This window comes from Cryptomeria japonica, chromosome 5 (assembly GCF_030272615.1).
Source record: "Cryptomeria japonica chromosome 5, Sugi_1.0, whole genome shotgun sequence".
In the NCBI taxonomy this organism is placed as follows: domain Eukaryota; kingdom Viridiplantae; phylum Streptophyta; class Pinopsida; order Cupressales; family Cupressaceae; genus Cryptomeria; species Cryptomeria japonica.
In genome coordinates, this window is record NC_081409.1 from 19,161,908 (window position 1) to 19,185,394 (window position 23,487).

At 36.1% G+C, this 23,487-nt stretch overlaps 1 protein-coding gene across 1 annotated transcript; it reads left to right on the forward strand.

Moving 5' to 3' along the window:
- Positions 1 to 1,284: 1,284 nt before the first annotated feature.
- On the forward strand, positions 1,285 to 6,352 carry LOC131077947 (probable L-gulonolactone oxidase 4). The gene is made up of 3 exons (XM_058015546.2): positions 1,285 to 2,093; positions 3,668 to 3,923; positions 5,522 to 6,352. The coding sequence occupies exons 1-3, from the start codon at positions 1,404 to 1,406 to the stop codon at positions 6,334 to 6,336; spliced, it is 1,761 nt and encodes a 586-aa protein (XP_057871529.2). The 5' UTR covers positions 1,285 to 1,403; the 3' UTR covers positions 6,337 to 6,352.
- The last annotated feature ends 17,135 nt before the right edge of the window (positions 6,353 to 23,487 follow it).

Here is a 23,487-nt window from a genome sequence, read left to right on the forward strand (position 1 = left end):
AGTTTGTAAGAAATTTCTACATCACCTCTCGTTAGATTTAGCATTTGGAAGCGTTATTCCACACTTAGACTTCCTTTCAATATTAATATAATTGATTATCTAATTAATTTAAAACTACGACTATTAACACAAACATAACCAAAGTCATCTAAATTTGGTCCACAAAATTCTTTATTATAACCTCATTAAATTAAACCAATAAAAAAAATGCAAACATTATAATCTTACTAGGATTTAATACTTGTTAATTATTAGATATTTATTAGTCAAATAAAAAGTTACGTTGAAAAATGTCTGGAAGGATAAATCAATATGATAAATCTTCCCATATTCAGAAAGAGCCAATAATGTTTATTTGAACAATTTTAAACCATCTTTTGGAAATTATTTTTCCCCGAGAAAGCCATCTCGAAACAATTGATAATCTTCCTTTGTATAGACAGGTCATCGTATTTAGCTGAACAGACTTGAGTCATTCTTACGATGATTTTTCACTCAAACAAGCCACATCGAAGCAAATTCTATTTTTTTTTTCAAGGTTCATGAAAATTTGACCGACATGTGAATAAGAATTTGTTTTTATCTGTTTTACAAACAAGTAATCTCTGCTAATTCAATGGTAGGTGCTTCAAATATAATCTAGAAAAGAAAACACTGTTTTGGTTTACCTCTTAGTCAATTGATTATTCCTGAAAAGAGTGTTGTCATCAGAACAGGTAGTTTGCCAAACTAAGTGAAAAATACATTTGAAGCATGGTTAAATACTTCCCTGGACATAAGGATTGAAAAAAACACACTACTGTCGGACATCAGAACAGGTAGTTTGCCAAACTAAGTGAAAAATACATTTGAAGCATGGTTAAATACTTCCCTGGACATAAGGATTGAAAAAAACACACTACTGTCGGACAAGTCGTTCCTGATTTAGCCAGAAACACACTAATGTCGTAAAAAATATATTCCTGGTTTACCTAGAGAAACAGGCAAACCTCATGCTCACAGCATTGTATTTCAATCATGTTAAGTCCAACATTTCAGCAGGTTGGTAGAGAGATAGATAAAATACAGATGCACTACTTTCCAGATGGCCAAACCAATGTCACAAGACCACCATGTTTCAACTTGCTCAATGTTATGCACAATATAGACTGTTCCGACATTAGATTTTCACAATCTATTATTCTGATGATTTGCTGTTTCTGGATTCAATTGTGAGAGAGTTTTGACATCAATATTTCAGATCACAACCTGTGATCCATCAAATCAAACATAAAAGTCTTCTTCTACCTTATCATGGATTCTATACGGAGAGATGTCAATTGTAAGAGAGTTTTGACATCAATATTTCAGATCACACCCTGTGATCCATCAAATCAAACATAAAAGTCTTCTTCTACCTTATCATGGATTCTATACGGAGAGATGTCTTTTGGGTTGTGGCAGTTTTATGCTATGTTATGATTCTGTGCAGGGTAAGGAATGTAAGATGTAGTCCACCTGGTTCTGTAGTTGAGTGTTCCAGTGCGTCGAACAACTGCACAGTTCAAAATGGGTATGGTGTTTTTCCTGATAGAACAATCTGCAAGGCTGCACAAGTTGTTTTTCCTTCAACAGAAGATGAGCTCTTAGCCTCTGTTGCAATGGCTGTTGTGAAGAAGCAGAAGATGAGGGTGGTAACAAGGTATTCTCACAGTATTCCTAAGCTCGTTTGCCCTGGAGGAGACTCTGGTTTGGTCATAAGTACCAGAGATTTAGATCATGTTGTTTCTGTTGACACTTCTGCCATGAGAATGAGCTTTGAAAGTGGGGTGCCACTGAGAAAGCTTGTGGATGAAGCTGCCAAAGCAGGCCTTGCTTTGCCACATTGTCCTTTTTGGGAGGGTGTGACAGTTGGAGGCATGTTAGGCACTGGGGCTCATGGCAGCTCTCTGTTTGGGAAAGGCAGTGCAGTTCATGAATATGTTGTGGGGATGAGATTGGTAGTCCCTGCTTCTCAAGAAGAAGGATATGCTAAAGTCATCCTGCTTACAGAGGATGATGAGGATCTCAATGCTGCTAAAGTTTCTCTTGGGGTTCTTGGAGTGACATCTCAGGTGAAAATCTTTTCCTAGTAGGAAATCTAAGTAATTGAAATTTGAAAGAAAAAAGTCACTAAGATTTGCTCTATATAGACGCTCTGAGCAGAACTTTTTCTTGGAACACAACTTCAATCTAAGAGAATTGCATAACTCTCTGTCAGCACCTACTTGTTGCTTGCTTCTGTCTTTGAACTATGTTTTCAATCAAATAACTTTATTGCTTTATCAGATTGAAGAGGTTTAACGTAGGATGCCATATATATTAAACATAGCCTTATTTATCTTCACCAATCTTATCTTTCCTGCAAGATCGTTTGAGCTTACTTTTCAGAATCTTCACTAGTTAAAGTTACTAAAATATATTGGGAGTATGTTGGATATTTTTAATCCGCTGAGGTATCCGCTGAGGTTATTAGTCATTGAAAACATTTGATTTTTTAAGGAAGTTTGTTTTTTTGTTTTATGGTAAGTATTAATGAATTTTTTTAGGAAGAATTTTGGTAATGTATTGTGTTTAGTTAAATTTTTATGTAATAGTAAAGAAGTTTTTAATTTAAAAATTTTACACTTAATTTCCAATTTTGTATGTTGTAATTTTATTATACAAGTTGAACTACAAGTTAGATGAAGGAAGATTTAACTAATAAACCAAACAATTTTTTTTACAAGTTAAAGTAAAAATAGATTTGATGAAAATCTTTTTCAATAATCTTAAAATATATTATTAGTAGTTTATGCAGGCTTCAATTTAATATTATTTATCACTTCTAATATTATTAAAACTATTAATTTAATAATATTATTAAAAACTATTAATTTAATAATATTATTAAAAACTATTAATTTAATAATATTATTAAAAACTATTAATTTATTTTACTTAAATTATATATATTTATTAAATTTAAATTAACTTTTACTACAAAACTTAAAAGATAAAAAAAATATTTAAAAAGAAAAAATCGACTATTTATGTTGGTATTATGGTTCCATTTTTCTTTTAGATTATTTCCTAACCTAGAAACTGACATCATCATTGAACTGTACTTTTTGATTTAGTCATTTCCTATTTTTATAGAAACCTGATAATAGGATAACCCACTGAGTGAATTAATACTAAAACAGTAAAAATCACGAGGTAACAATTTCAAAAACAAATTAACATTTTCTCAATTGAATGATCAGGTCCCACCTCCTTTTTTTCCCCTGTTTCTGTTCTTTTCGTACAACTCCCACTCATTATAATTGTGTTTTGATGTTTTGATCCAGCTGGTGTCCTGTTTGAACTTTCCAACAGTAAATATTTCCACCATCTTTTACGAATATATATAACACTAGTTATTAAAAACAAATTTCCAGATTCGACTGCTCTACAATTAGTAACATGCTGGCGAGTCAGGAGGTGATTCGAACTTGAGCACTGTACCACATCCTTTCTTATTAAATCTTTGGCCATACAGAAGGTCCGACAAGATTCCCTGAACTTCAATTTCAAAGTTCCCTCCACAGTGACCTTCATTTAACTTCAAAGCTCTTGCTGGAGACAAATTTTAAATGATTTTCTTAAAGTATGCTCTGCTCTGATACAGGTCACACTTCAACTGCAGCCATTGTTCAAGAGGTCCATTACAAATCTTGAGAAAGGTGATCTAGACGTAGAAAATATGGTACTCACATTTGGCTTGCAGCATGAATTTGGAGGTATATCATGGTATCCTTCACAGGGAAAGGCAGTATACAGAGTAGATGACAGAGTTCCTATGACTGTACCAGGAAACGGAATAAATGACTTCACTGGATTCCAACCATTCTTCACTTCCCTTCTACGCACAATACGTGAAACAGGTACTCAAATATTCACAATACTAATTTAGAGAGAAAATGTATTGGTCCTACTAAATTAATACATAAATGATGGATCTTGGAACAAAATAGCATATAAACATGCCATGTCCTGCAAAAAAAAAACATATTCAAAATAAATCATTATATATTTTTATTGTTGTGGGTTGTTATTTTTTCTTCAGTTCATGTGATATCTATAAGTTGATGGTCATATAGATGCTGATAATCACATGTTTGGAGATTCTGATAGGACAATTACCATAGGCACTGAGCCAATCTATTCTGAGAGTAAGCTCCACAGTAGCCAGAGATAGCATTGCCTATAAGAGGTAGCAATATCAAAACCAAGGATAAGATAGCAACATATGCACAATTGTAATGCTTTTCGTACATGGTGGAGATACTAGCATGGCAGTTGGGAGAATCATTCCAAGTACATAATGGCTACAAGCTCAACCAACACTCTTTGCCAGAACCCATTCTTACCATGAGATCTACTAGTGGCTACTAATCTTCGGGTGTTAGAAAAAGGCAATATAAAATGCCAGGGATAATATCTACATATATGGGTACATGGATCATCTTTTTCTGTATATGTTAAATGTACTAGTAAGCCAGTGAGTTGGCTGACCTACACACTGCATAGGCATTAGCTTGACAAAAAACTCTTTGAACCAATCTACTGTTTGTTAAATTTTTTAATAGATTAGTTAATAGTAGAATTAAGGATCACCTATTTGTTACTGGGTGTTATACCGTGTTCGGTTTATCTGGTGACCAGTCCATCTATAGTTCAGGTAGCTCATTTATCACCTTCTACGCCCCACTGTAAGTATTCAGGGCTCTTAGTCTGGCCTGGTTCTGCTAACAAAAAAACTCTTTGAACCATTCTATTCTTTGTTAATTTTTTTGGATCACCTCTTTGTGTGTTCTAATACTGTTTCCAGGTTATTTGATAACCAGTCCATCTATAGTTCAGGTGGACCAATAAAGAGTCAAACCCAGGATCAACCATTTCACTATTAAAATACTCTACCACTGAGCTACCAGTCCGCTCAGTCCACTTATTGACCTGTAATTCTTTGTCCAACACTCTTACCATCAAATGCCCAGATAATAGAAATGTGAAATACTAATCTATTATATTAGATGTCTTATAAGCTCAACCAACACTATATAAACTAATATATTCTCACTAATAGTTCCACGACACAAGAAAAAGATCACCATAAGCTCAACCACAAGAATAGATACATATACAAGCACAAATTGAAATTTTTTTCTCCAAAAATGGTTAAGATATTATGGAACAATCCAGCCAATTTTAGGGATAGCAGTATTCCATCCCAAAGATAGCATCCCAAGGTTCCAATCTGACCACCCACTGCTCAATAATGGAGAAGTCTATTCAACCAATTATTTAGCAAGTTATATAAAGAAAAAAGATGCATCTGAAAATGTGTGAAAGTTTTTTTTTTCCTTTATGGTTCATTGGCAGTCTTCTTATCTCTTCCAAGCTATCTGTACGAATAATTCCTGTCTTTATTTCTTGCCCACAATTTACAACTAAAAACTATTTGGTGTTCCAAATTTGACAGAAGAAACAGAAGAAGAAACCAGTTGTGTAGACTGCTTGTGTGTCTTCTCAGAACTACAGGTAGCTGTAATCCTTGGACTTGGAAGAGGGCTCAAGAACATTGGCGAGCATTTTCTTGGGTATCCAGTAATAGGCTTCCAAGACAAAATGCAGACTTCTGGATCATGCCTTGCTAGCCCCGAGGATAAGCTATTAACAGCTTGCCCATGGGATCCTAGAGTAAAAGGCCAATTCTTCCACCAGATTGGGGTTTCTATAGGCCTATCTCGGATTAGAGACTTTCTTCTTGACGTCAAAAACCTTAGAGACATGGATCCTAAAAGCTTCTGCGGGGTGGAACTCTACGATGGTATCCTAATTCGTTATGTGAAGGCTTCAAGTGCTTACCTTGGCAAAGAAGAAGATTCCGTAGATATGGACATCACATTTTACAGATCGCATAACCCAAATATTCCTGCCCTGTACACTGATGTTATACAAGAGATTGAGCAGATGGCGTTTTTCAAATATCGAGGAGTGCCCCACTGGGGCAAGAACAGGAATGTTGCTTTTGTGGGTGCAATCCAAAAACAAAGAAAAGCGGAAGAGTTTAGGATGGTTATGAAAAAATATGATGCAGAGGGTTTTTTTTCAAATGAATGGACGGACGCTGTATTGGGTATAAGAAATCAAGATATTGTGATTTATAAAGATGGGTGTGCTTTGGAAGGACTCTGTGTGTGTTCAGAGGATGCTCATTGTGCTCCTCAATATGGGTATTTGTGCACATCTGGAAGAGTTTTCACAGATGCAAGGGTTTGCAGGAAACAAGATTGAGAGGGAGTAAATTTGAATATAATTGCATTGTTTTTGTATGACAGAAAAGTGATAATAGTGTCAAATTCTTGAAGAGAGGGGTCATAGTTGTATGGGGTCCAATAGTCATTATACCAATTGTGCTAATAATATTCCGTCTTGCCATGTATTTATACTATATATTGTAAATAAATAATCTACATGTAAATAATATCCAGTTTTGCCACATATTTATACTATATAGTGTAAATAAATAATTCACATGTAAATAAAAAAATTGTCAAATGTTATCAAAATAGACCAATACTTGAACATAAGAGAACCTATAAATGTTATATAAAAAAGGCATAAATACATTAATTAACAAGTGAAATAGATCATTTTTTGTTTCAAATAAAATATCATAGCTATCCACTATAAGTGCGTCATTTATAAAATAAGATACTCACTTAAACAAGTATTGTTATCATAGTGAAAAAATATTATTCTTATGCGTACAACTATTGGGGTAGCGATGTATATGCATTGAAGTATTTCATATTAATAATTTGTCTCATCACAAATATAAAAGGTGAACACAATAAATACCTTGTTTTTCTCCATGAAATGTGACGGATTGTCCAAAGATTTAAGTGTTCAACAATTGGTCCCTTTGTATTCATATAAGTTCTATTTTATATGATAATATGTTGCTTTTATAACAACAGATATATTTTTGTGTTCAACTACTGGTCCTTTGGTGTTGGATATAAGAGTTAGAAATAACACACATTTATGATTACTAATAAGTATTTGGTTCATTTAAGTTTCATATAAGTTATATTTTATATAAAAATGTGATATTATATTAATTACAAATGATATTTTTTTATTCAACAACTAGGGATTTTTAGATTAAGTTTTGGTCAAATCTTTAAAAAGTCATTACTTGGACACTTCGCACTAGATGTGTTATTTTGATGACTTGCATGATGAGTCTTGCCTTCAAACCTTAGTTGTAGATAGTTAAGTGTCCATATTACATTTTAAAAAAAAACGGAGGTCTTACTATTGGCAATTGACACTCATCTGGTGACTTCCAATGCTTGATTCATGGTTTAGGGTTGTCATTGATGGCAACTCTTCTTGTAGATTCGATCCAGTGGTCGCGATTTCTCTTATCCGGAAGTAGGAGTTAACTGGTAGCCAGTCAACTGGTAAATCAGGGTTATTCCAGTGCAGTTTTGGTCCAAAAATATTTCTGGTGATTGTGGTGATTGATTTTATGATCTCGGTGAATGGGAAGATCCTTAGGAAGTGTGTGATTATACTCTTTTGGTCCGGTGCTATTTTTTGTTAGAGATTGAAACCAACATATGACTACTCATTACACTTTTGATAGCCGACTTGGAGGAGATTATTTTTGATAAGACAGGATATATAAGATTGAATTGGCGATTGGTTTTCGGGGTATTATTGTTGTGGTGATCTGTTTTGGTGCGATTGAGCGCAGTTTCACGTGCGCATTTGATTCACAGATAATCTGGTAGCTGACAGAGATAGAAATAGAGTATTTGTAGAGCGAGTACATTTAGAGATCTAGTGCTTAAGAGGAACTCATTCATGCATTGGCAGATGCTACTTCAAAGTTCATTTCACTTTATTTCATTATTGTAATCAAACTGTAAGTCAGTGAGACTTCCCTAAGGGTTGTAGCCTTCCGGGCAATTATATTTTAGCAGTGAGCTCTAAGCAATGAGCTTGAATGCGAGTACATTCTCCATCTATGTAATATTTATGTACTTCTGGCCATAGTATATGAATATTGTGGGTTTCAGCCCCACTATGGCTTTTCCCTTTCCAAGTTTCCAAGTAAAAAATTTCGGTGTTGTGGATTTGTGGTTTATTTATTGCTTGTTTATGTTCTTTACTGTTATACATTGCTAACCAGTGGATAAAGAATAAGTTTGTGAATTTGAATTCCGGCAAAACGTTGATTCCTCCCCCCCCTCTCAGTGTTCCTTGACTTGAACAATTGGTATCAGAGCCTAGTACTTGTGAAGAAGCCTAACCGCTTGAGGAAGGTCTGGGAGATTGATTCAATGGATTCCAGTTTTCAGAGACAACTCAGTGTGGCACTTGATGATCTTGATGCAACTAGAAATTGTTAGCAAATGAACACTCCAATGAGAAATTGTAGGTGATTGAAGGTTTTGTCATTGATGGCAACCTTGCAATCATATGATACCGACAAGACAGAATACCAGCACCGGAAACGACAAACTCTACACCGGCACATAGAACACTGACAGTGAAAGGAAGGATACCGGCACCCTGGCCGACATGAATTTTGTTTATAATGTATTTTGTAATTAATTGTAAAATCATTGTAAGCTGACATGGCAAGTTGTAAAATGACTCATATATGTATGAGATCATTGCAAAACATTTTGTAATAAGGAGATAGGCGAAATTATGCAGACCTATTATGTGAATTATAGGTTAAGGGTTTATGTATGTAGTAGAGCTTAAACCGGTACTGGATCTAGCATAGCAGATGCTAATCTGAAGCAGTACAAGACATTGGATTAATATAATCCATTTTTGTAAGTCAGTGCGACTTCGTTTGTAATTGAGCAGTGAGCTCTAGGCACTTGGCCTTCCTGCATGTGCAGGCCCCATATTGTAAGAGTAATATTCCCTTATTGGCCAGTAAGCGAATATTGTGGGTCACAAATCCCACCGAGATTTTTCCCACACCGGGTTTCCTCATTAAAATACTGTGTTATGGTGTGCTTCTCATGTGGTTACTGTTATTCTTGCTTGCTGCATTATTTTTGGTTTACCGGTACACAATTTTAATATACTTTTCATGTTTTAAGTCAAGTAAATTTATTAACTGGTTAGATACTGATTCACACCTCCCCCCCCCCCCCCCTCTCAGTATCTTTGGGAATCCTAACAATTGGTATCAGAACCAGGTTCTCTATTTTGAAAAGCCTAACAGCTTGAGGAAGATCTTGTCACCAGTAGAGATGGAAAACTTGAGAAAACAATTGGAAACAACTCTTACAGACTATGATGCAGAAAAGGTGAAGAATATCAAACTTGAAGATGATTTAAAGGTTGCTCATGATATTATTCAAGCACTTCAAGAAAATCTTACCATTGCAAGAAATAAGAGAAGAGAACTTTGTGAAAAGATGCAGAATGAGAACGATGAAAAGGAAACTCTTAATGATTTGGTAAACAAGCTAAGACAAGAGATCAGTACAACACATAATGAGATACAGGATATGACTATGAGATTTTGTAAAGAAATTGAAGATAGAAAGAAGAATGAAGAAGACTTGGTTAGAAGACTAAATGATGCTGGAAATGGAAACACAAGACTCAGTCATGAAAATGATATGTTGAAGACAGATCTAATGCACACACAAAATGACAGAACTAAACTCATGAGACAAAAGGACTTTTTGGAAAATGAATTGGCTACTGCAAATCAACACAAGGAGAAATTCAAGAAAAGTTTAGAAGAAATTGGTGACATGTTGAAGAATCAGAAACCAAATGGTGATACAAATGGCCTTGGCTTTGAAACTGGTGAAAGCTCCGGTACTGCAAACAATCATGATCATAACAAACCAGTAAGACAACCTACTGCTTACAAATTTATTGGAAAATGCTTTAACTGTAACAAGTATGGTCATAGAGAAAATCAGTGTAGATCTAGAAATTATCAGAACACTAATACACCCACCGGTCAATGTTCTAAATGCAACAAAGTTGGTCATAATTCAGAGAATTGCAGAATGAATGTGAGATGTTATGTTTGTGGAAGATTTGGACATTTATCTAATCAATGCAGAACACATACCGGCATAGGATATGGGAAAGCTATTCAGAAGAACAATGTGGCTTGTTATGCCTGTAACAAGATTGGACATATTGCTAAATTTTGTAGAAGCAAGTCCTCACCGACAAATAATAAAGGTCCTAGTTTAAAAGGTAAAGAAAAAGTTGAAGAGGTAAAGCAAGAATTCTCAAAACAATGGATCAAAAAGTCAGATCAGAATGTTGATGTGAATACTCCTCCACCGGTAGAACAAAGTAACAATCCACCGGCAGGAGACTCTTCATCTAACTGAAGAAAATTCTTTTGGGGGTTTAGCAACAAAATGAAAAACATGCTATTATTCCTTCGGTTGATGGTGAGAAGTTGAAATTACTTCTATATCGACAGATGAGTTAAGTTGTGACTTAACTGGCAAGCATTAAATGTGGTAGTTGGCAAAAATAGCATTATAAAGCAAGTGTTTTGGCTCCTTTTTCATTCACCAAACATTCAAATCCTCGAGAGCGCGAAAATTCCCGAGCAAAGGTATTCTAAACAAAGAAGTAAAGCAATCTATCAAATCATTCATCCTTAAGGCAGATTGAGGTATTTATAGCTATGTCATCTTCATCCACTCCTGAATTTATTGCAAACCCTACTGTTGTTGAGGTTGTTAAGCGCCCTAGACCTGTTTTCAAACTGGTTCCCGAAATTGCAAAGAAAGATGATAGCATAGGTGCATTTTCTCAAATCCCTAAAGGAGTAGTATATGCTGAAGACCCTAGAATGTATATACATTGTCATATTGATGAACTAGGTGATGATGAAATCAAAAATATGTATAAGACTGTAATCTGTGATGAATCCAAAAATGTCAAACCTGAACATAAGATAGTAGAAACCCTAGTTTTCACTAAAATTCTTAGTATCCCGGATTTCCCCAAGGATATAATAAGGATTGTGTTAAGAAGAGTACATGGTGAATTTTTTTGGTTAGAATCTATTCATAAAATCACAAAAGAAGCAGTAAAAGTTGTAATAGGGTTACCCTCCACCGGCAACAGACCTGACAAAACTAAGAAGGTCTCAAATGACTTAGTGACAAACCTAACCGGTGCAACATTTGATAAGAGATCTCTAAGGGTAAACGATGTAAAGGATATAAATATCAGATTTATCAGTATGATCTTAGGTTACAAGGCTACACATGCGAATAGGTTAAACTCAGTTTCTAGCCTATGTATTAAGAGTGTCTATGATATGGTCAATGATAATGCAAGGATAGACATATGTGAATGGCTTAAAGATGAGTTGATAGACAATTTGGGAAAGATTAAAGGAGATAAGAAAGGAACATTCGGATTTGGAAACTTACTTATTTGTCTGATGCTATACATAACCAAACAAGTACTCGGTATTGGTGCTAGAGATTTTGGATTTGATATACCGGTAGGAAAACAACTATCGGAACTATTGAACAATATGGGAGAGAATAGGGAGAAAAACATAAATGAGCATTTTCAAGCACTAAAGGCTCGAATGAAAACTAGAGTAAGGCTATCACAAGCTATTGTGGACAAGTATAAAAAAGAAATCTGTTTTGTGATAAAGAAAGATGAAATTTGGATGGAGGCAGTTATCCCTAGAACCATCTGGGTAACTGAAATGGGCTATGAGACAGATGATAACATCATAGAAACTTATGCAAAAGCCCCCCTTGAAGCTCCTAAGTAACCGGAAGAGAAAGTATTTGGTAGTGCAGAAACAATTGAAAGAACAATACAATCAAGGAAAAGAGAAGAAGGTGAAACAAACTATTGCTCCTAATGACAAACTTCTTAGCGAAATAACTGAGGATGGTAAGTTGAAGAATATCAATAAAATATACAATACACTATCAGCTGATGATAAGGAAAGTATAGAGAACAGTGTAATTTTGCACTTAGATATATACAAGAAATTCTTAATGGAAGTTGTTGATGAAATTCCAAATGACTTGTATAGGAGATTAGAAGCTAGAAGATTATCTATTGTTGAACTAGATAAAAAGATTAAGATTGAAAAATTACTGGCAGTGCATCCAATCAACTCACCTAATGAAATAGATAAATTAATCAGTGAGGCTAACCAGACAGTGTTTTCTACTACTCACCGGCATGTAGCATTAATGGCGGGCAGAGTAAAGGAAGTTTATGAGGAAACTGCTGATGGATGGGATATTTTCTTTGTGGAGAAAGAAAAAGAGGAAGAATTACTCAAACCTAAAACCATCAAAGTATATCAAAAGGACAGAGACAAGGGTAAAGGTAAGGTAGGCGGACCACCAAGCTTAAAAATAACTGACAATATGCCCCCACCTCCTTCAGATACTACTCCACCTATAGATATCACTGAAAATCAATCGGCCACTAAGAGTATGGAAACTCCGGTAGAAGATACAAACCCTGAATCAAAAATTTTGTATACAGTAAATGTAGATACTTAGGAAGTTAATTTCGTGGTTGATAGGGAGACCACTGAGGATAAGGACAAAGATGTGACTACTGAGTCACCGGCTGCAGAGGTTGAGTTAAACAAAGAAAAAAATTCACAACCAGAGAAACCGGCAATGGATACCACTGAGAAACAATCTGAAGAACCGGCTAAGCAAAGTTCAGAGGCACAAACTGAAGAACCGACAACTGAAAACTTAGAGAAACCTTCTGAGACATGGTTAGAGAAACCCAAACCGGTACAGGTTGAAGCACAGGTACAGACAAAGACAATGGCACTGACACAAACTGAAAAGCCTAAACCTTTGTTTGTGGAAATGAAAACACAAACTAACCTACGAGAGGTCGAACAAAGCAAGGAAATAACTACAACCGGTAGCATGGCTATTGTAAAAACTATTGGAAAAACATCTGGTACAACTATGACAGAATTCAGACCTACTAATTTAACTGAGGTCTTATTAGATTCAATAAAGAAGATCACGGAATGCAATGCACAAGCCTATAAGGCTATTGATGATACCATACCAATTCTTAAATTGATAGCACCAAAGTGCAGTGTTGAGAATAAAGATTCTTTAGGTCAACTAGACACATTGTCTAAGTTTATCACCGGCAACCTAGTAACTATTGATCAAATGAATGAGGATACATTTAAGGAGAGACTAATAAAAGAAAAAGAGAAATTATTTGAGGATATTGTAAAGAAAAACAAGGAAGAAATGGACACCCTTTTACCGAAACTTGGAGAAATAATCTATGACTTCAAGAAACTATACAGGGACACTTGTAAAATGAATGTCTTAACAGAGGATCTTGACAAGGCGATCAGAAAAGCACAAGAGAAAATAAATAATATTGCTAACAATCTGATTGGCACATTAGATTCATTTTTGGAATTAGAAAAGAAAATTGCAGAGTAGGAAGAGAAAATCAAGAAATTAGAGAAAGACAAACAGGAAATAAAGGACAAGGCAAAGGACTTAAAATGCAGACTTAGTCCAAGACTAGAGTATCTTATTTCTTTGAGAAAAGAAATATCTGAGGCTCTGATTCCCGTACTAAAGACATCGGAAGAGAAAATGCACATACTCACCGGTACAGTGCAGAGAACACAAGAGGCCATAAAAGATTGCAAAACTTTTAGCAATGGCATAAATTTAGTTTTGACATATATCTTTCAGATTGTAACCCATCGGTTACAAAAATCCAAGCATGACTCCATTGATAGCGAATGACAACCTTTGTCAATGATGTCAAAGGGGGAGTAGTGGGATGAGAAAAATGGTTCATCTGCTCAGGGGGAGCATACAGTTTTGGTAAGACAATTTTGGCAGACTATTTTTGGATATCATTTTGGACACTTTTTGATTTTTCTCATGAGTGTTGCCATCAATGCCAAAGGGGGAGATTGTTGGCAAATGCACACTCCAATGAGAAATTGTAGGTGATTTAAGGTTTTGTCATTGATGGAAACTTTGCAATCATATGATATCGGCAAGATAGAATACCGACATCGGCAACGACAAACTCTACATTAGCACACAGAACACCGACAGTGAAAGGAAGGATACCGACACCTTGGCCGACAAGGATTTTTCTTATAATGTATTTTTTAATTAATTGTAAAATCATTGTAAGCCAGCATGGCAATTTGTAAAATGACTCATAGATGTATAAGATCATTGTAGAACATTTTGTAATAAGGAGATAGGCGAAATTATGCAGACCTATTATGCTAATTATAGGTTAAGGGTTTATGTATGTAGTAGAGCTTAAACCGGTACTGGATCTGGCATAGTAGATGCTAATCTGAAGCAGTACAAGACATTGGATTAATATAATCCATTTTTGTAAGTTAGTGTGACTTCTTTTGTAATTGAGCAGTGAGCTCTAGGCACTTGGCCTTCCTGCATGTGCAGGCCCGTATTGTAAGAGTAATATTCCCTTATTGGCCAATAAGCGAATATTGTGGGTTAGAAATCCCACCGAGGTTTTTCCCACATCGGGTTTCCTCATTAAAATACTGTGTTATGGGGTGCTTCTCATGTGGTTACTGTTATTCTTGTTTACTACATTATTTCTGGTTTACCAGTACACAGTTTTAATATGCTTTTCATGTTTTAAGTCAAGTAAATTTATTAATCGGTTAGATATTGATTCACCCCCCCTCTCAGTATCTTTGGGAATCCTAACAAAAATGAGATATGAACTTTGAAGAAGAACCTGAATGATGTTGATGAATTCATTAATAACCTGAAGGATCAAGCAAATGTCTTTAGAGAGAAGAGGAAGGAATTGATGGACAAGTTGTAGGAAAAATAAGATCAGATCATGGAATACTAGGATAAATTTGATGAAGTTAACAAGTTTGAAAGAGAGAATGTTGCTTTGAAGAATGAGATGCAATCCATTGTGATGAGGTTGACTAAGGAGATTGAGGACCGGAAGAAGAATGAAGAGAATCTGGCACAATCATTGAAGGAAGGAGTGGATGAATGCTTCAAGCTTACTTATGAGAATGATCAATTGAAGCTTGAGTTGACACAGTACAGGAATAATGGTCAAGAACTTGAGAGACAGATCATCACCTTAAGAGATGAACTTGCTAGTGCAAATGAATACTATTGACGGGTGTTTTGACACACTCACTAGCAGTCAGGTAGTTTATGTGAACACTCACCACCTCTCCTAAAAAGCAATAATTTTTGGGAAACTAACCACTCCAAGGTCTCTATAGTTGGGTCTTGACGGTAATGGGCAACTCAATGGTTGATGTGATTGTACTTGTCAAGGGGCCTATTGGTTGAAACAACTTCCAATACCTTAACCCCTTTTTTTTGTATTTTCTGATTTACATTCTCTCTCAAAATAAACAAGAAAATAACAATGAAATAAATACAATAACAACTGAATTATCCACACGGTGAGAATTTCATAACCCAGTATTATCAGTATCACTAAATCAACATTCAAATGAAGAATTCTAGAAAATATATAAAGTCAGACAACTTCACATATCAACGGAAATGAATAACATCAAATCAATAATCACCATATCAATCTAATCCTCATATACCATTTCCATGCACAATATGATTCATAAAATAATAAAGCATCCAAAAGAACTAGTTGTTGATCCAAATAATAGAAGTTACTAGATAATGAAGAACATAACCATATAGAACACACAAGTAGATCAGGCAATCCACAAGCTACTTTTTGTATTAAACTTCAAAGAGTGTCACAAAACCTTCTAAACTCATAAAAATCTACATCAAAATCTCTAAATTGGACCTCAAATCATCAATTCGCGGACCCTTACAATGAAATAACTTTTCCAATTTATAGAGTTTTTTATCCTACTTTCTAGGAAATAAATCTATTTAAATTAAGCACCACAAAAGAAAGGAGTTGCAGTTGACATGCAAGTCTCTGCCTTGAACTCCAGTTAACTACTACGAATGGTGACTGGGTTGCTGCAATCTAGGATTGTCGTTGCACCAAAAGATCGAGCCTGTCAATGCCCGATACAACCACTAGACTTATAGAATCTACAGGAGGCTATTAAACCATGTCGCAAATCCGTGCGAGGGATGCTAGCCCACTACCAACAATCCCCCTGCAAACGTTACTCGATGCGACTTACATGATTCTAACCCGTGACCAAGCTTTGATACCACTTGTTACAAGCTAGGGTTGTCATTGCACCAAAATATCAACCCTGTCAATGGCCAATACAACCACTAGACTTATAGAATCCACAAGAGGGCATTAAACCATGTCGTGAATCCTCGCAAGGGACGCTAGCCCACTGCCAACAATTCTTAGCTACTGGAGAAAAAGTCTCATCATAATCAATTCCTTCCTTCTGAGAATATCATCTACACACCAATCTCGCCTTATTACTCACAACTTGTCCATCCTCATTCAAATTATTCCTAAAGACCCATTCAGTTCCAATAACATTCTTATTTTTAGGCTGAGGAACTAAAGTCCATATGTTCTTTTCTATCTGATCTAATTCCTCTTCCATAGCTCTCATCCAACATTTATCTTTACAAGCTTTAATGATTGATGCCGGTTCAACTTGAGAAATTTAACATACCTTATCAGCTACCAACCTTTATTCTTGTCATTACTCCTTTTTTCTTGTCTCCAATGATCTGATTTTCTGAATGATTTAACCTTACATACCTAGGAGTCTTTTGACTTTTTGTTTCTCTGCTCTAATACCAATTGTTATGATAAGCAGTGGACAACTGAGAGAGAGGGGGGGGGGGGGGATGAATTAGTTTTCAACATATTATGAAATTTTGAGCACACAATACCTTTTACCGAAATGCATAAACCAAATACCTTAATAACAGATATATCAATTAAGCACAAACATAAATCACAGAACAATTATCAACCATCCACAACACATAACACCGACATTTGTACGTGGAAAACCCAGTAAAGGGAAAAACCACGGTGGGAAGCCTACCCATAGTCAAATAATACTTTTGCAGTAAGTATGTGATTAGAATAAGAGAGGCATGCACATGTAGGAAGGCCAATAGCCTATAGCACACTCCTCATCACAAAAGGAGCTTCACTAACTACAAAAGAAATCTAGACTACAATCTGGAAAGATGAATGAACTGCAAGAATAGCATCTCTTATGCTTGAGTACAGTTCCAGTTAAGCTCAATACCAAAGGTCTTAAACCTCTTACACAAACCCGATTCGATCACCTATGATCGACAAAAACCTCTGCATATGATTCTAACTTTATTCGCACACAAATAATCTCATAACACACATATCATGATCTACAAAGAGATCTTACATCATATTTATACCAACCCGGGACCTAAACAATTAGGTCGGCCACCAAAAAGATAATACAATAAATCTGTTACATAATCCCACAAACCAATGATAAGCCAAGTCGGCCTAAGACCAAAACAACATAAACCAAACAATAAATCCAACCGGTAATGCATCGGGAGCATCAAATAACACGTTACATAAACTGGTCCATAACCTAGTAGAATAAGACTAGACCTATAATAGGTTGTCATAAGCCAAATGAAACACCACCGATCAACTGGAACACAAACATGATAACCATCAACATCCTGATAGCCTTCTAGAAGACGCACCAACACCACTTATCGGATCCATCAAAAGATTTTCAACAAAGCTTTGTCGTTAAAACCCTTACCGATAACCAAAAGGCTTACTAGAACAAATGATAGCATCCGGATCATCAAATCCCAAACCAACTGAATGTGATATGCATTAGGAACACATGAATAACCAATCCAAACCAAATCCTCAAGCCGGAACATACCGGAGAAGATCTCCAGATCAACATCATAAACCAACCACTCTATCGGAACTGGGTAGACAGAAAAACAAATAGTGTTGACATCAATAGAAAACATCAATGCAACACATAATCAATTCCTCCAAATTGCCAACATGGGTGACCATTACGAAATCGGTGCTCCATGAACCAACACTTCGTAATCATGCAAAACTTGCTCAATAATTAAAGTACATGATGGAGTAGTAGTTGAAGTCCCAGTACTAGTGACATGCAAAATTATCAAAAATATCATGCTACCATTAGCAACTATATGTTTATATTTTACTTCTTTTTATAGCTCTTGAAGTTACTAATGAAGCATGCAACTACCTCAGTAGGAGGATCAACAACATATTTGATTCTGAACTTGAACTTCTTTAAAATCTCCTTTGTGTTCTTTCGCCTATCTACCAACTTCTCTATTATCCCTCTAGCCTTTTGACATTGAGTCACCAAGTATGTATATCTATCCATTGACTCAACACTAAACTCAACAAAAATTGTAAAATAATGTGCTACATATGAGTCCCACTGATTGAGTATCTTGTCCTCCTCCAAATGTCCAATACTAAGAATACCAAGTCCAAAAATACCTAACAATTTTTCTACAAACTTTTCATATTTCTTTATCGAACCAAGGAGAGGAAGATGGATATCTGTTATGCTCTTTCCATACTGCTAAAGAATCTCAATCTTTAATTCTAAAATGTATATATAAGACTACAAGTTCCCAATACTATCTCCTCCCAAGAGATCTTCCTTCATTATGATATCATCTCCAAGATTCAAAATCTTATTCAATATCTCATATTGTTTAGTAAAAATGTTCAGCTTTTGCTCCCATTATTGAGAACATGAAGCGAAATCTCCTTCTATCTACGAGGCTTTCATATATATCACCATAGTATTTTGCAAAAACATTCTAATTTTAGAAGCATTATCTTGTGCCCATGTTTTTGTTGTTGCAGCCACCTTTCTCATTTTAAAGAGTGTTCTCACGTCACCTTTCAGAAGTGATGAAGCTGAAGGTAAACTATCATTTACACATGCATCTAGTGGTTTGCCCATTTCTACAAGTAGCTTCTTATATTGTTCCAATTGCTCCTTAACTTATGACTGAGAACTGTGTTCTTTCTCCATTTTGCTCCTTACCACACTGGTAGCAAGTTCCAAAGTATCTAACTCTCCCCTTCTTGGTCTGTTTACCCAATCTAACCTGTGAAACTTGGTATTTCGAGGAGCTTTCCCCTTCAACTTGTATAGGAGCTGCAATATCAACAATCACCTCACCAGATCTGGTTCTAGACAAATTATGTATTGTTTTTGCCTTCTTTGTTTTCCTTGGCTCTTCAGTGATTGATTGTTGCAAGGTGATGTTTGGCAATACTACTTTCTTCTTCTTCTCAAAGGTGAAACTTAACCACTGTGGTGTGTTTTCATCCTTATCACCTTCGTGTGCTACGATCTCCGCAGTCACCTTGTGTACCTTTCGTAACTTCTCTTCTCCTTCATCTTTCTCTTCCTCTTGATTCTTACTTTAATCCTCTTCTCGCCGAGAAATTTGAACATCTTGGGCTGAAGTAATCTATTGAGCTTGGTTTGTTTGAAGAGCATTATCAATATTCAACCGGTGTTTTTTTATGCAACTCTCCTAACCTTACACTCACTTCTTCCTCAAACCCTTTATTGGCTTTATCTATCTCTTTCAATCCTCCTTCACCTTCTATTTCCTTAAACAAATTCTCTTGGTCCTCAAGATTTAAAAAAATCTTTCATCATGTTCATCATCAAGCTCATCTTGTTCTTTCTCCCCTTTAGCCGACTAGTTCTCTTGTAGATTCTACTCATCCACATCCATAGGATAAACCTGTTCTTGTTCAGGCACCTATGAGTGTTACTCAAATCGAGAAGATTTCTTTCTTTTCTTTTTCTCAACCTTCCTTCATGCCAATTATATAATAGGTTGTTGATCCTCCTGATTAGAATCAGACTCAATATTATGAATGGTCTCCCTTTCAATAGTAGGAGTCATTACAGGTTCAATCTTTTGTATTAATGGGGGTGATGTTAGTGCTGTTGTAGCAAATGTAATAATGGGTGTAGACATCGGCGTTGTTAGAGGAATTATAGTAGTTGACGATGTAAAAATAGGAGCTTGTGTCATTGTAGTAGGTGAAGGTTGAGTCGATGTTGTTGTTGTGTCAGGAGGAGGTTGAGTTGATGTAGACATTCCTTCATCAACCTTTCCTTTCTCATATTTCTCCATGGTGCCTTCTCCTGACATTTTCCCAATAGCAACCCTAACAGGATGTATTTTTGCCTGTGGCATAGCTCTTAATCCCTCCCTTATTCCAAAATTTGCTGCTTTCTTTAACAACTCAACTTTTTGCATTTGTTTCTTTACTTGTTCCATAAGCTCTTTTGTGGTTGGCAAAGGTCCCACAGCTTCATCAGGTTCCGTAGATGTGTTCTTTCTAGAACCAGAGCTCGTTCTTCGAGCATATTCTTTGTGTACCTTTGACTAAGGATTATCAGTGGCTGATTCTTTATGTTTTCCCTTTGAGACACTAGGCCTAATCCTCAAACTCGGGTATTGTTTAGTTCTTTTTACATTTTTTGTGTTATTAAATCTATATCTACTTTTTCTTGTCCCAACCATCTTACTGGGGAAAGGGGCTTCTTATCAATTCTTTTGTCTTTGTATGTTGGGTCTAATAGCTCACCATCATCCCTCAATTCTTTAGGAAGATTTGTCTCTATTTCAAAATATCTTATTTGTGGTACTGTGAGCTGATAATAACTCTTCTCCCTAACTTCAAAATTGTCTTGAAGGTTAGCCCAGAAGTCTTCCAACTTAGGTTTATGTCCATCATATGCTTTTGGCATCATTTGCTTCAATTTACCATATGGATCATAGTATTCACGACCATAATTAAATTCTTTCAAATGTAAGTCCTGTAACTCTTGCTCAGCTTCCTTAGCCACTTGGATTTTTTAACAAGAAAAATCACCAATTGTTACGGAAAAATAAACACCTGTTTGGTGCTTTGAAGATAATAATGATTGCAATCCGACCATCTTCCTAACATACTCCAAAAGTATCACCCTATTATTACAATACCTGGGCAGCAGTATGAGATTTCTTGTAAAGCCACTAACTCTGATATATCTAGAACGTTGATTCTGGAGGAACCAACATCCCCATTCCTTTATTACTTCCATTACCTCTGGGCTTATTCTATAACCTTCATCGCCTGTGAGCTTTGTGATAAAAGGGAAGAGGAAGGCATCATTTATCCTCTTAAAATGTGCTTTTACATTGCTCAAATGGAGTTGAGTGTAATACTCCCATACCTTCTTCTGCCCTTCTTCATCCCCAAGTTGACCTTCTATTTTTAGTCCTAGAAACTTACCCGCCCAAGAAGCTACCCAGATAACATAAGAAGTAAATAAGAACTTCTTCGTTTTATGCATATCGATCAATTGATTGTATATGTTATCTAATAATATTTGGGCCCAGTCATAATATTATTTCCCAATCAAAATAGTGGTCATAAACTGGAACATCCATGGGTGAAAGTGTCAGCAATCTAGTTTACTGAAGACCTTGCTCAACATGATTATCAAGTCTCGTTGTGGCTCCTTGAAATCAGCTCTTAGAATATCACTTGCCTTTAAACCTGTCTCTCTCTTCTTCTAGCCAATGTTCATTCATATGTCTCTTGCAAGAAGTTGTATCCTTATCCCAAACCTCTGCAGCCTCCTCCTCAGTAGTCAACAACACTTCATCACTAGAAGGAATACCAAATACCAAACCTAGCATGTTTGTTGATAAATCTATCACTGTCTGGCCTTTGTCATCTACAAATTTTGTGGTGTCTGCATCATATAATTGTGCAATAGTCATAATGAACTCTGGGGCTTGTAAAGATTGTGGAAAGTTTTTTACCTCCACTAGCCCTGACCTCTTGATCCTGCTATAAGGAGTATCCGGCCTTGGTTTGTCCACCTGTGTTCTACTATCTTCCAGCTCTATATGACCTACTTCAGTATCAGTTACCCATTTGATCCGATCTTCCAATTAGAAGCATAAGTTTGGCCCCGGTAGTGGTACTTCATTGTTATAGGTAGCTTATCTAGATCTTTAACCTTCTTGTTGGATGTTGGGTCCATTTTATTACTCTAGTCTACAAGAAAGAACCAAAAATTAGCTTATCGTATAGTCAAAACATCAATTTTATCACTCACTTTAGGACTTCGAGGTTCCAGGATTCCAAAATGGAAAACCCCTTTAAAGACAACTAACTTCGGAACTCCGGGGTTCCGAGGTTAGGATAAGATAAAACCACAAAGCCTCGGAACTCTGGGGTTTTGGGGTTTTGAGGTGAAAAATATAAAACCACAAAGCCCGAAACTTTGAGGTTTCGGGGTTTTGAGGTTAAGTGGTTAGAACGGTTCGCGGGATTTTGGAGTTCCGAAGTTCCGGGGTGTAATTAGTTGAAGGTCAAAAAAAGGTGTTTCGGAACTCCAGGGTTCCGAGATGAAAAAGTGGCTTAAGGGAAGAACTTCAAAATCCTGGGGATCCAGAGTTTTGAGGTTGTTTCGAGTAAAACAAGGGATCCCAGGGACCCAGAATCCTGAGCCTAGGGCACGTGAAAAAAAACACAAACACGCAAAAAAAGAAAATATAAACTAGAAAAACACATAAGACGGGAAGAAATCCACCAACCCGGTGGAAGAAAACACACGAAACTCAACAACACAGAGGCACGAACTCAGGAGGTCAAAGCTGAAAAACTAGAAAGCTTGAATGTACAAATGAACTTTGAAAAGTTCATTTTCCCTATTTATACCTCCCCATAGGTCGTCTGTACAACCGCCTTAAATACAACCTTGGGAGTTTGGGGTTTCAGACTACTGAGACGACAGACAAAAAAACATGAAAACACCTTGGGACTCCAGGGTTCCGGGGTGTGGTTCAACATCAAACAGGGCACCTCGGGATTCTGGAATTCCAGAGTTCTAAGGTGAAACACGAAATAACTTTGGGATTTCGGGATTCTGAAATTTCAAAGTTCACAAACAAACAGGTGACAAAACACGAAGAACTCAAGGTTCTGGGATTCTGAGACTTCAACGAAAAGAACAAGGCAAGACCTCGAAATCCCGGGATCCCAAGATTCTGAAGTCTAGACAAAATATAGGAAATAAAAGGCCCACCTTGGAACTCCATGGTTCCGAGGTAGAACTCAAAACAAAGCAAAGGACACCTAGGAACTCTGGGGTTCTGGGGTTCCGAAGTGCAAAAAGGAAAAAACTAAGAAAAGCAAAACTACAAAAAGAAAAGGAAAGGGGACCCATATTTTAAAACAAGGAAACTAGTGGGGTTAGATATGCAAGGCATAACAAGTACAAAGACAAATTCAAAGCTATCTCAGTAAGGCTTGATGAGATGCTGGATAGTCAGAGACATGGAAAGGACATGCGAGGACTTGGATTTGAGAAAG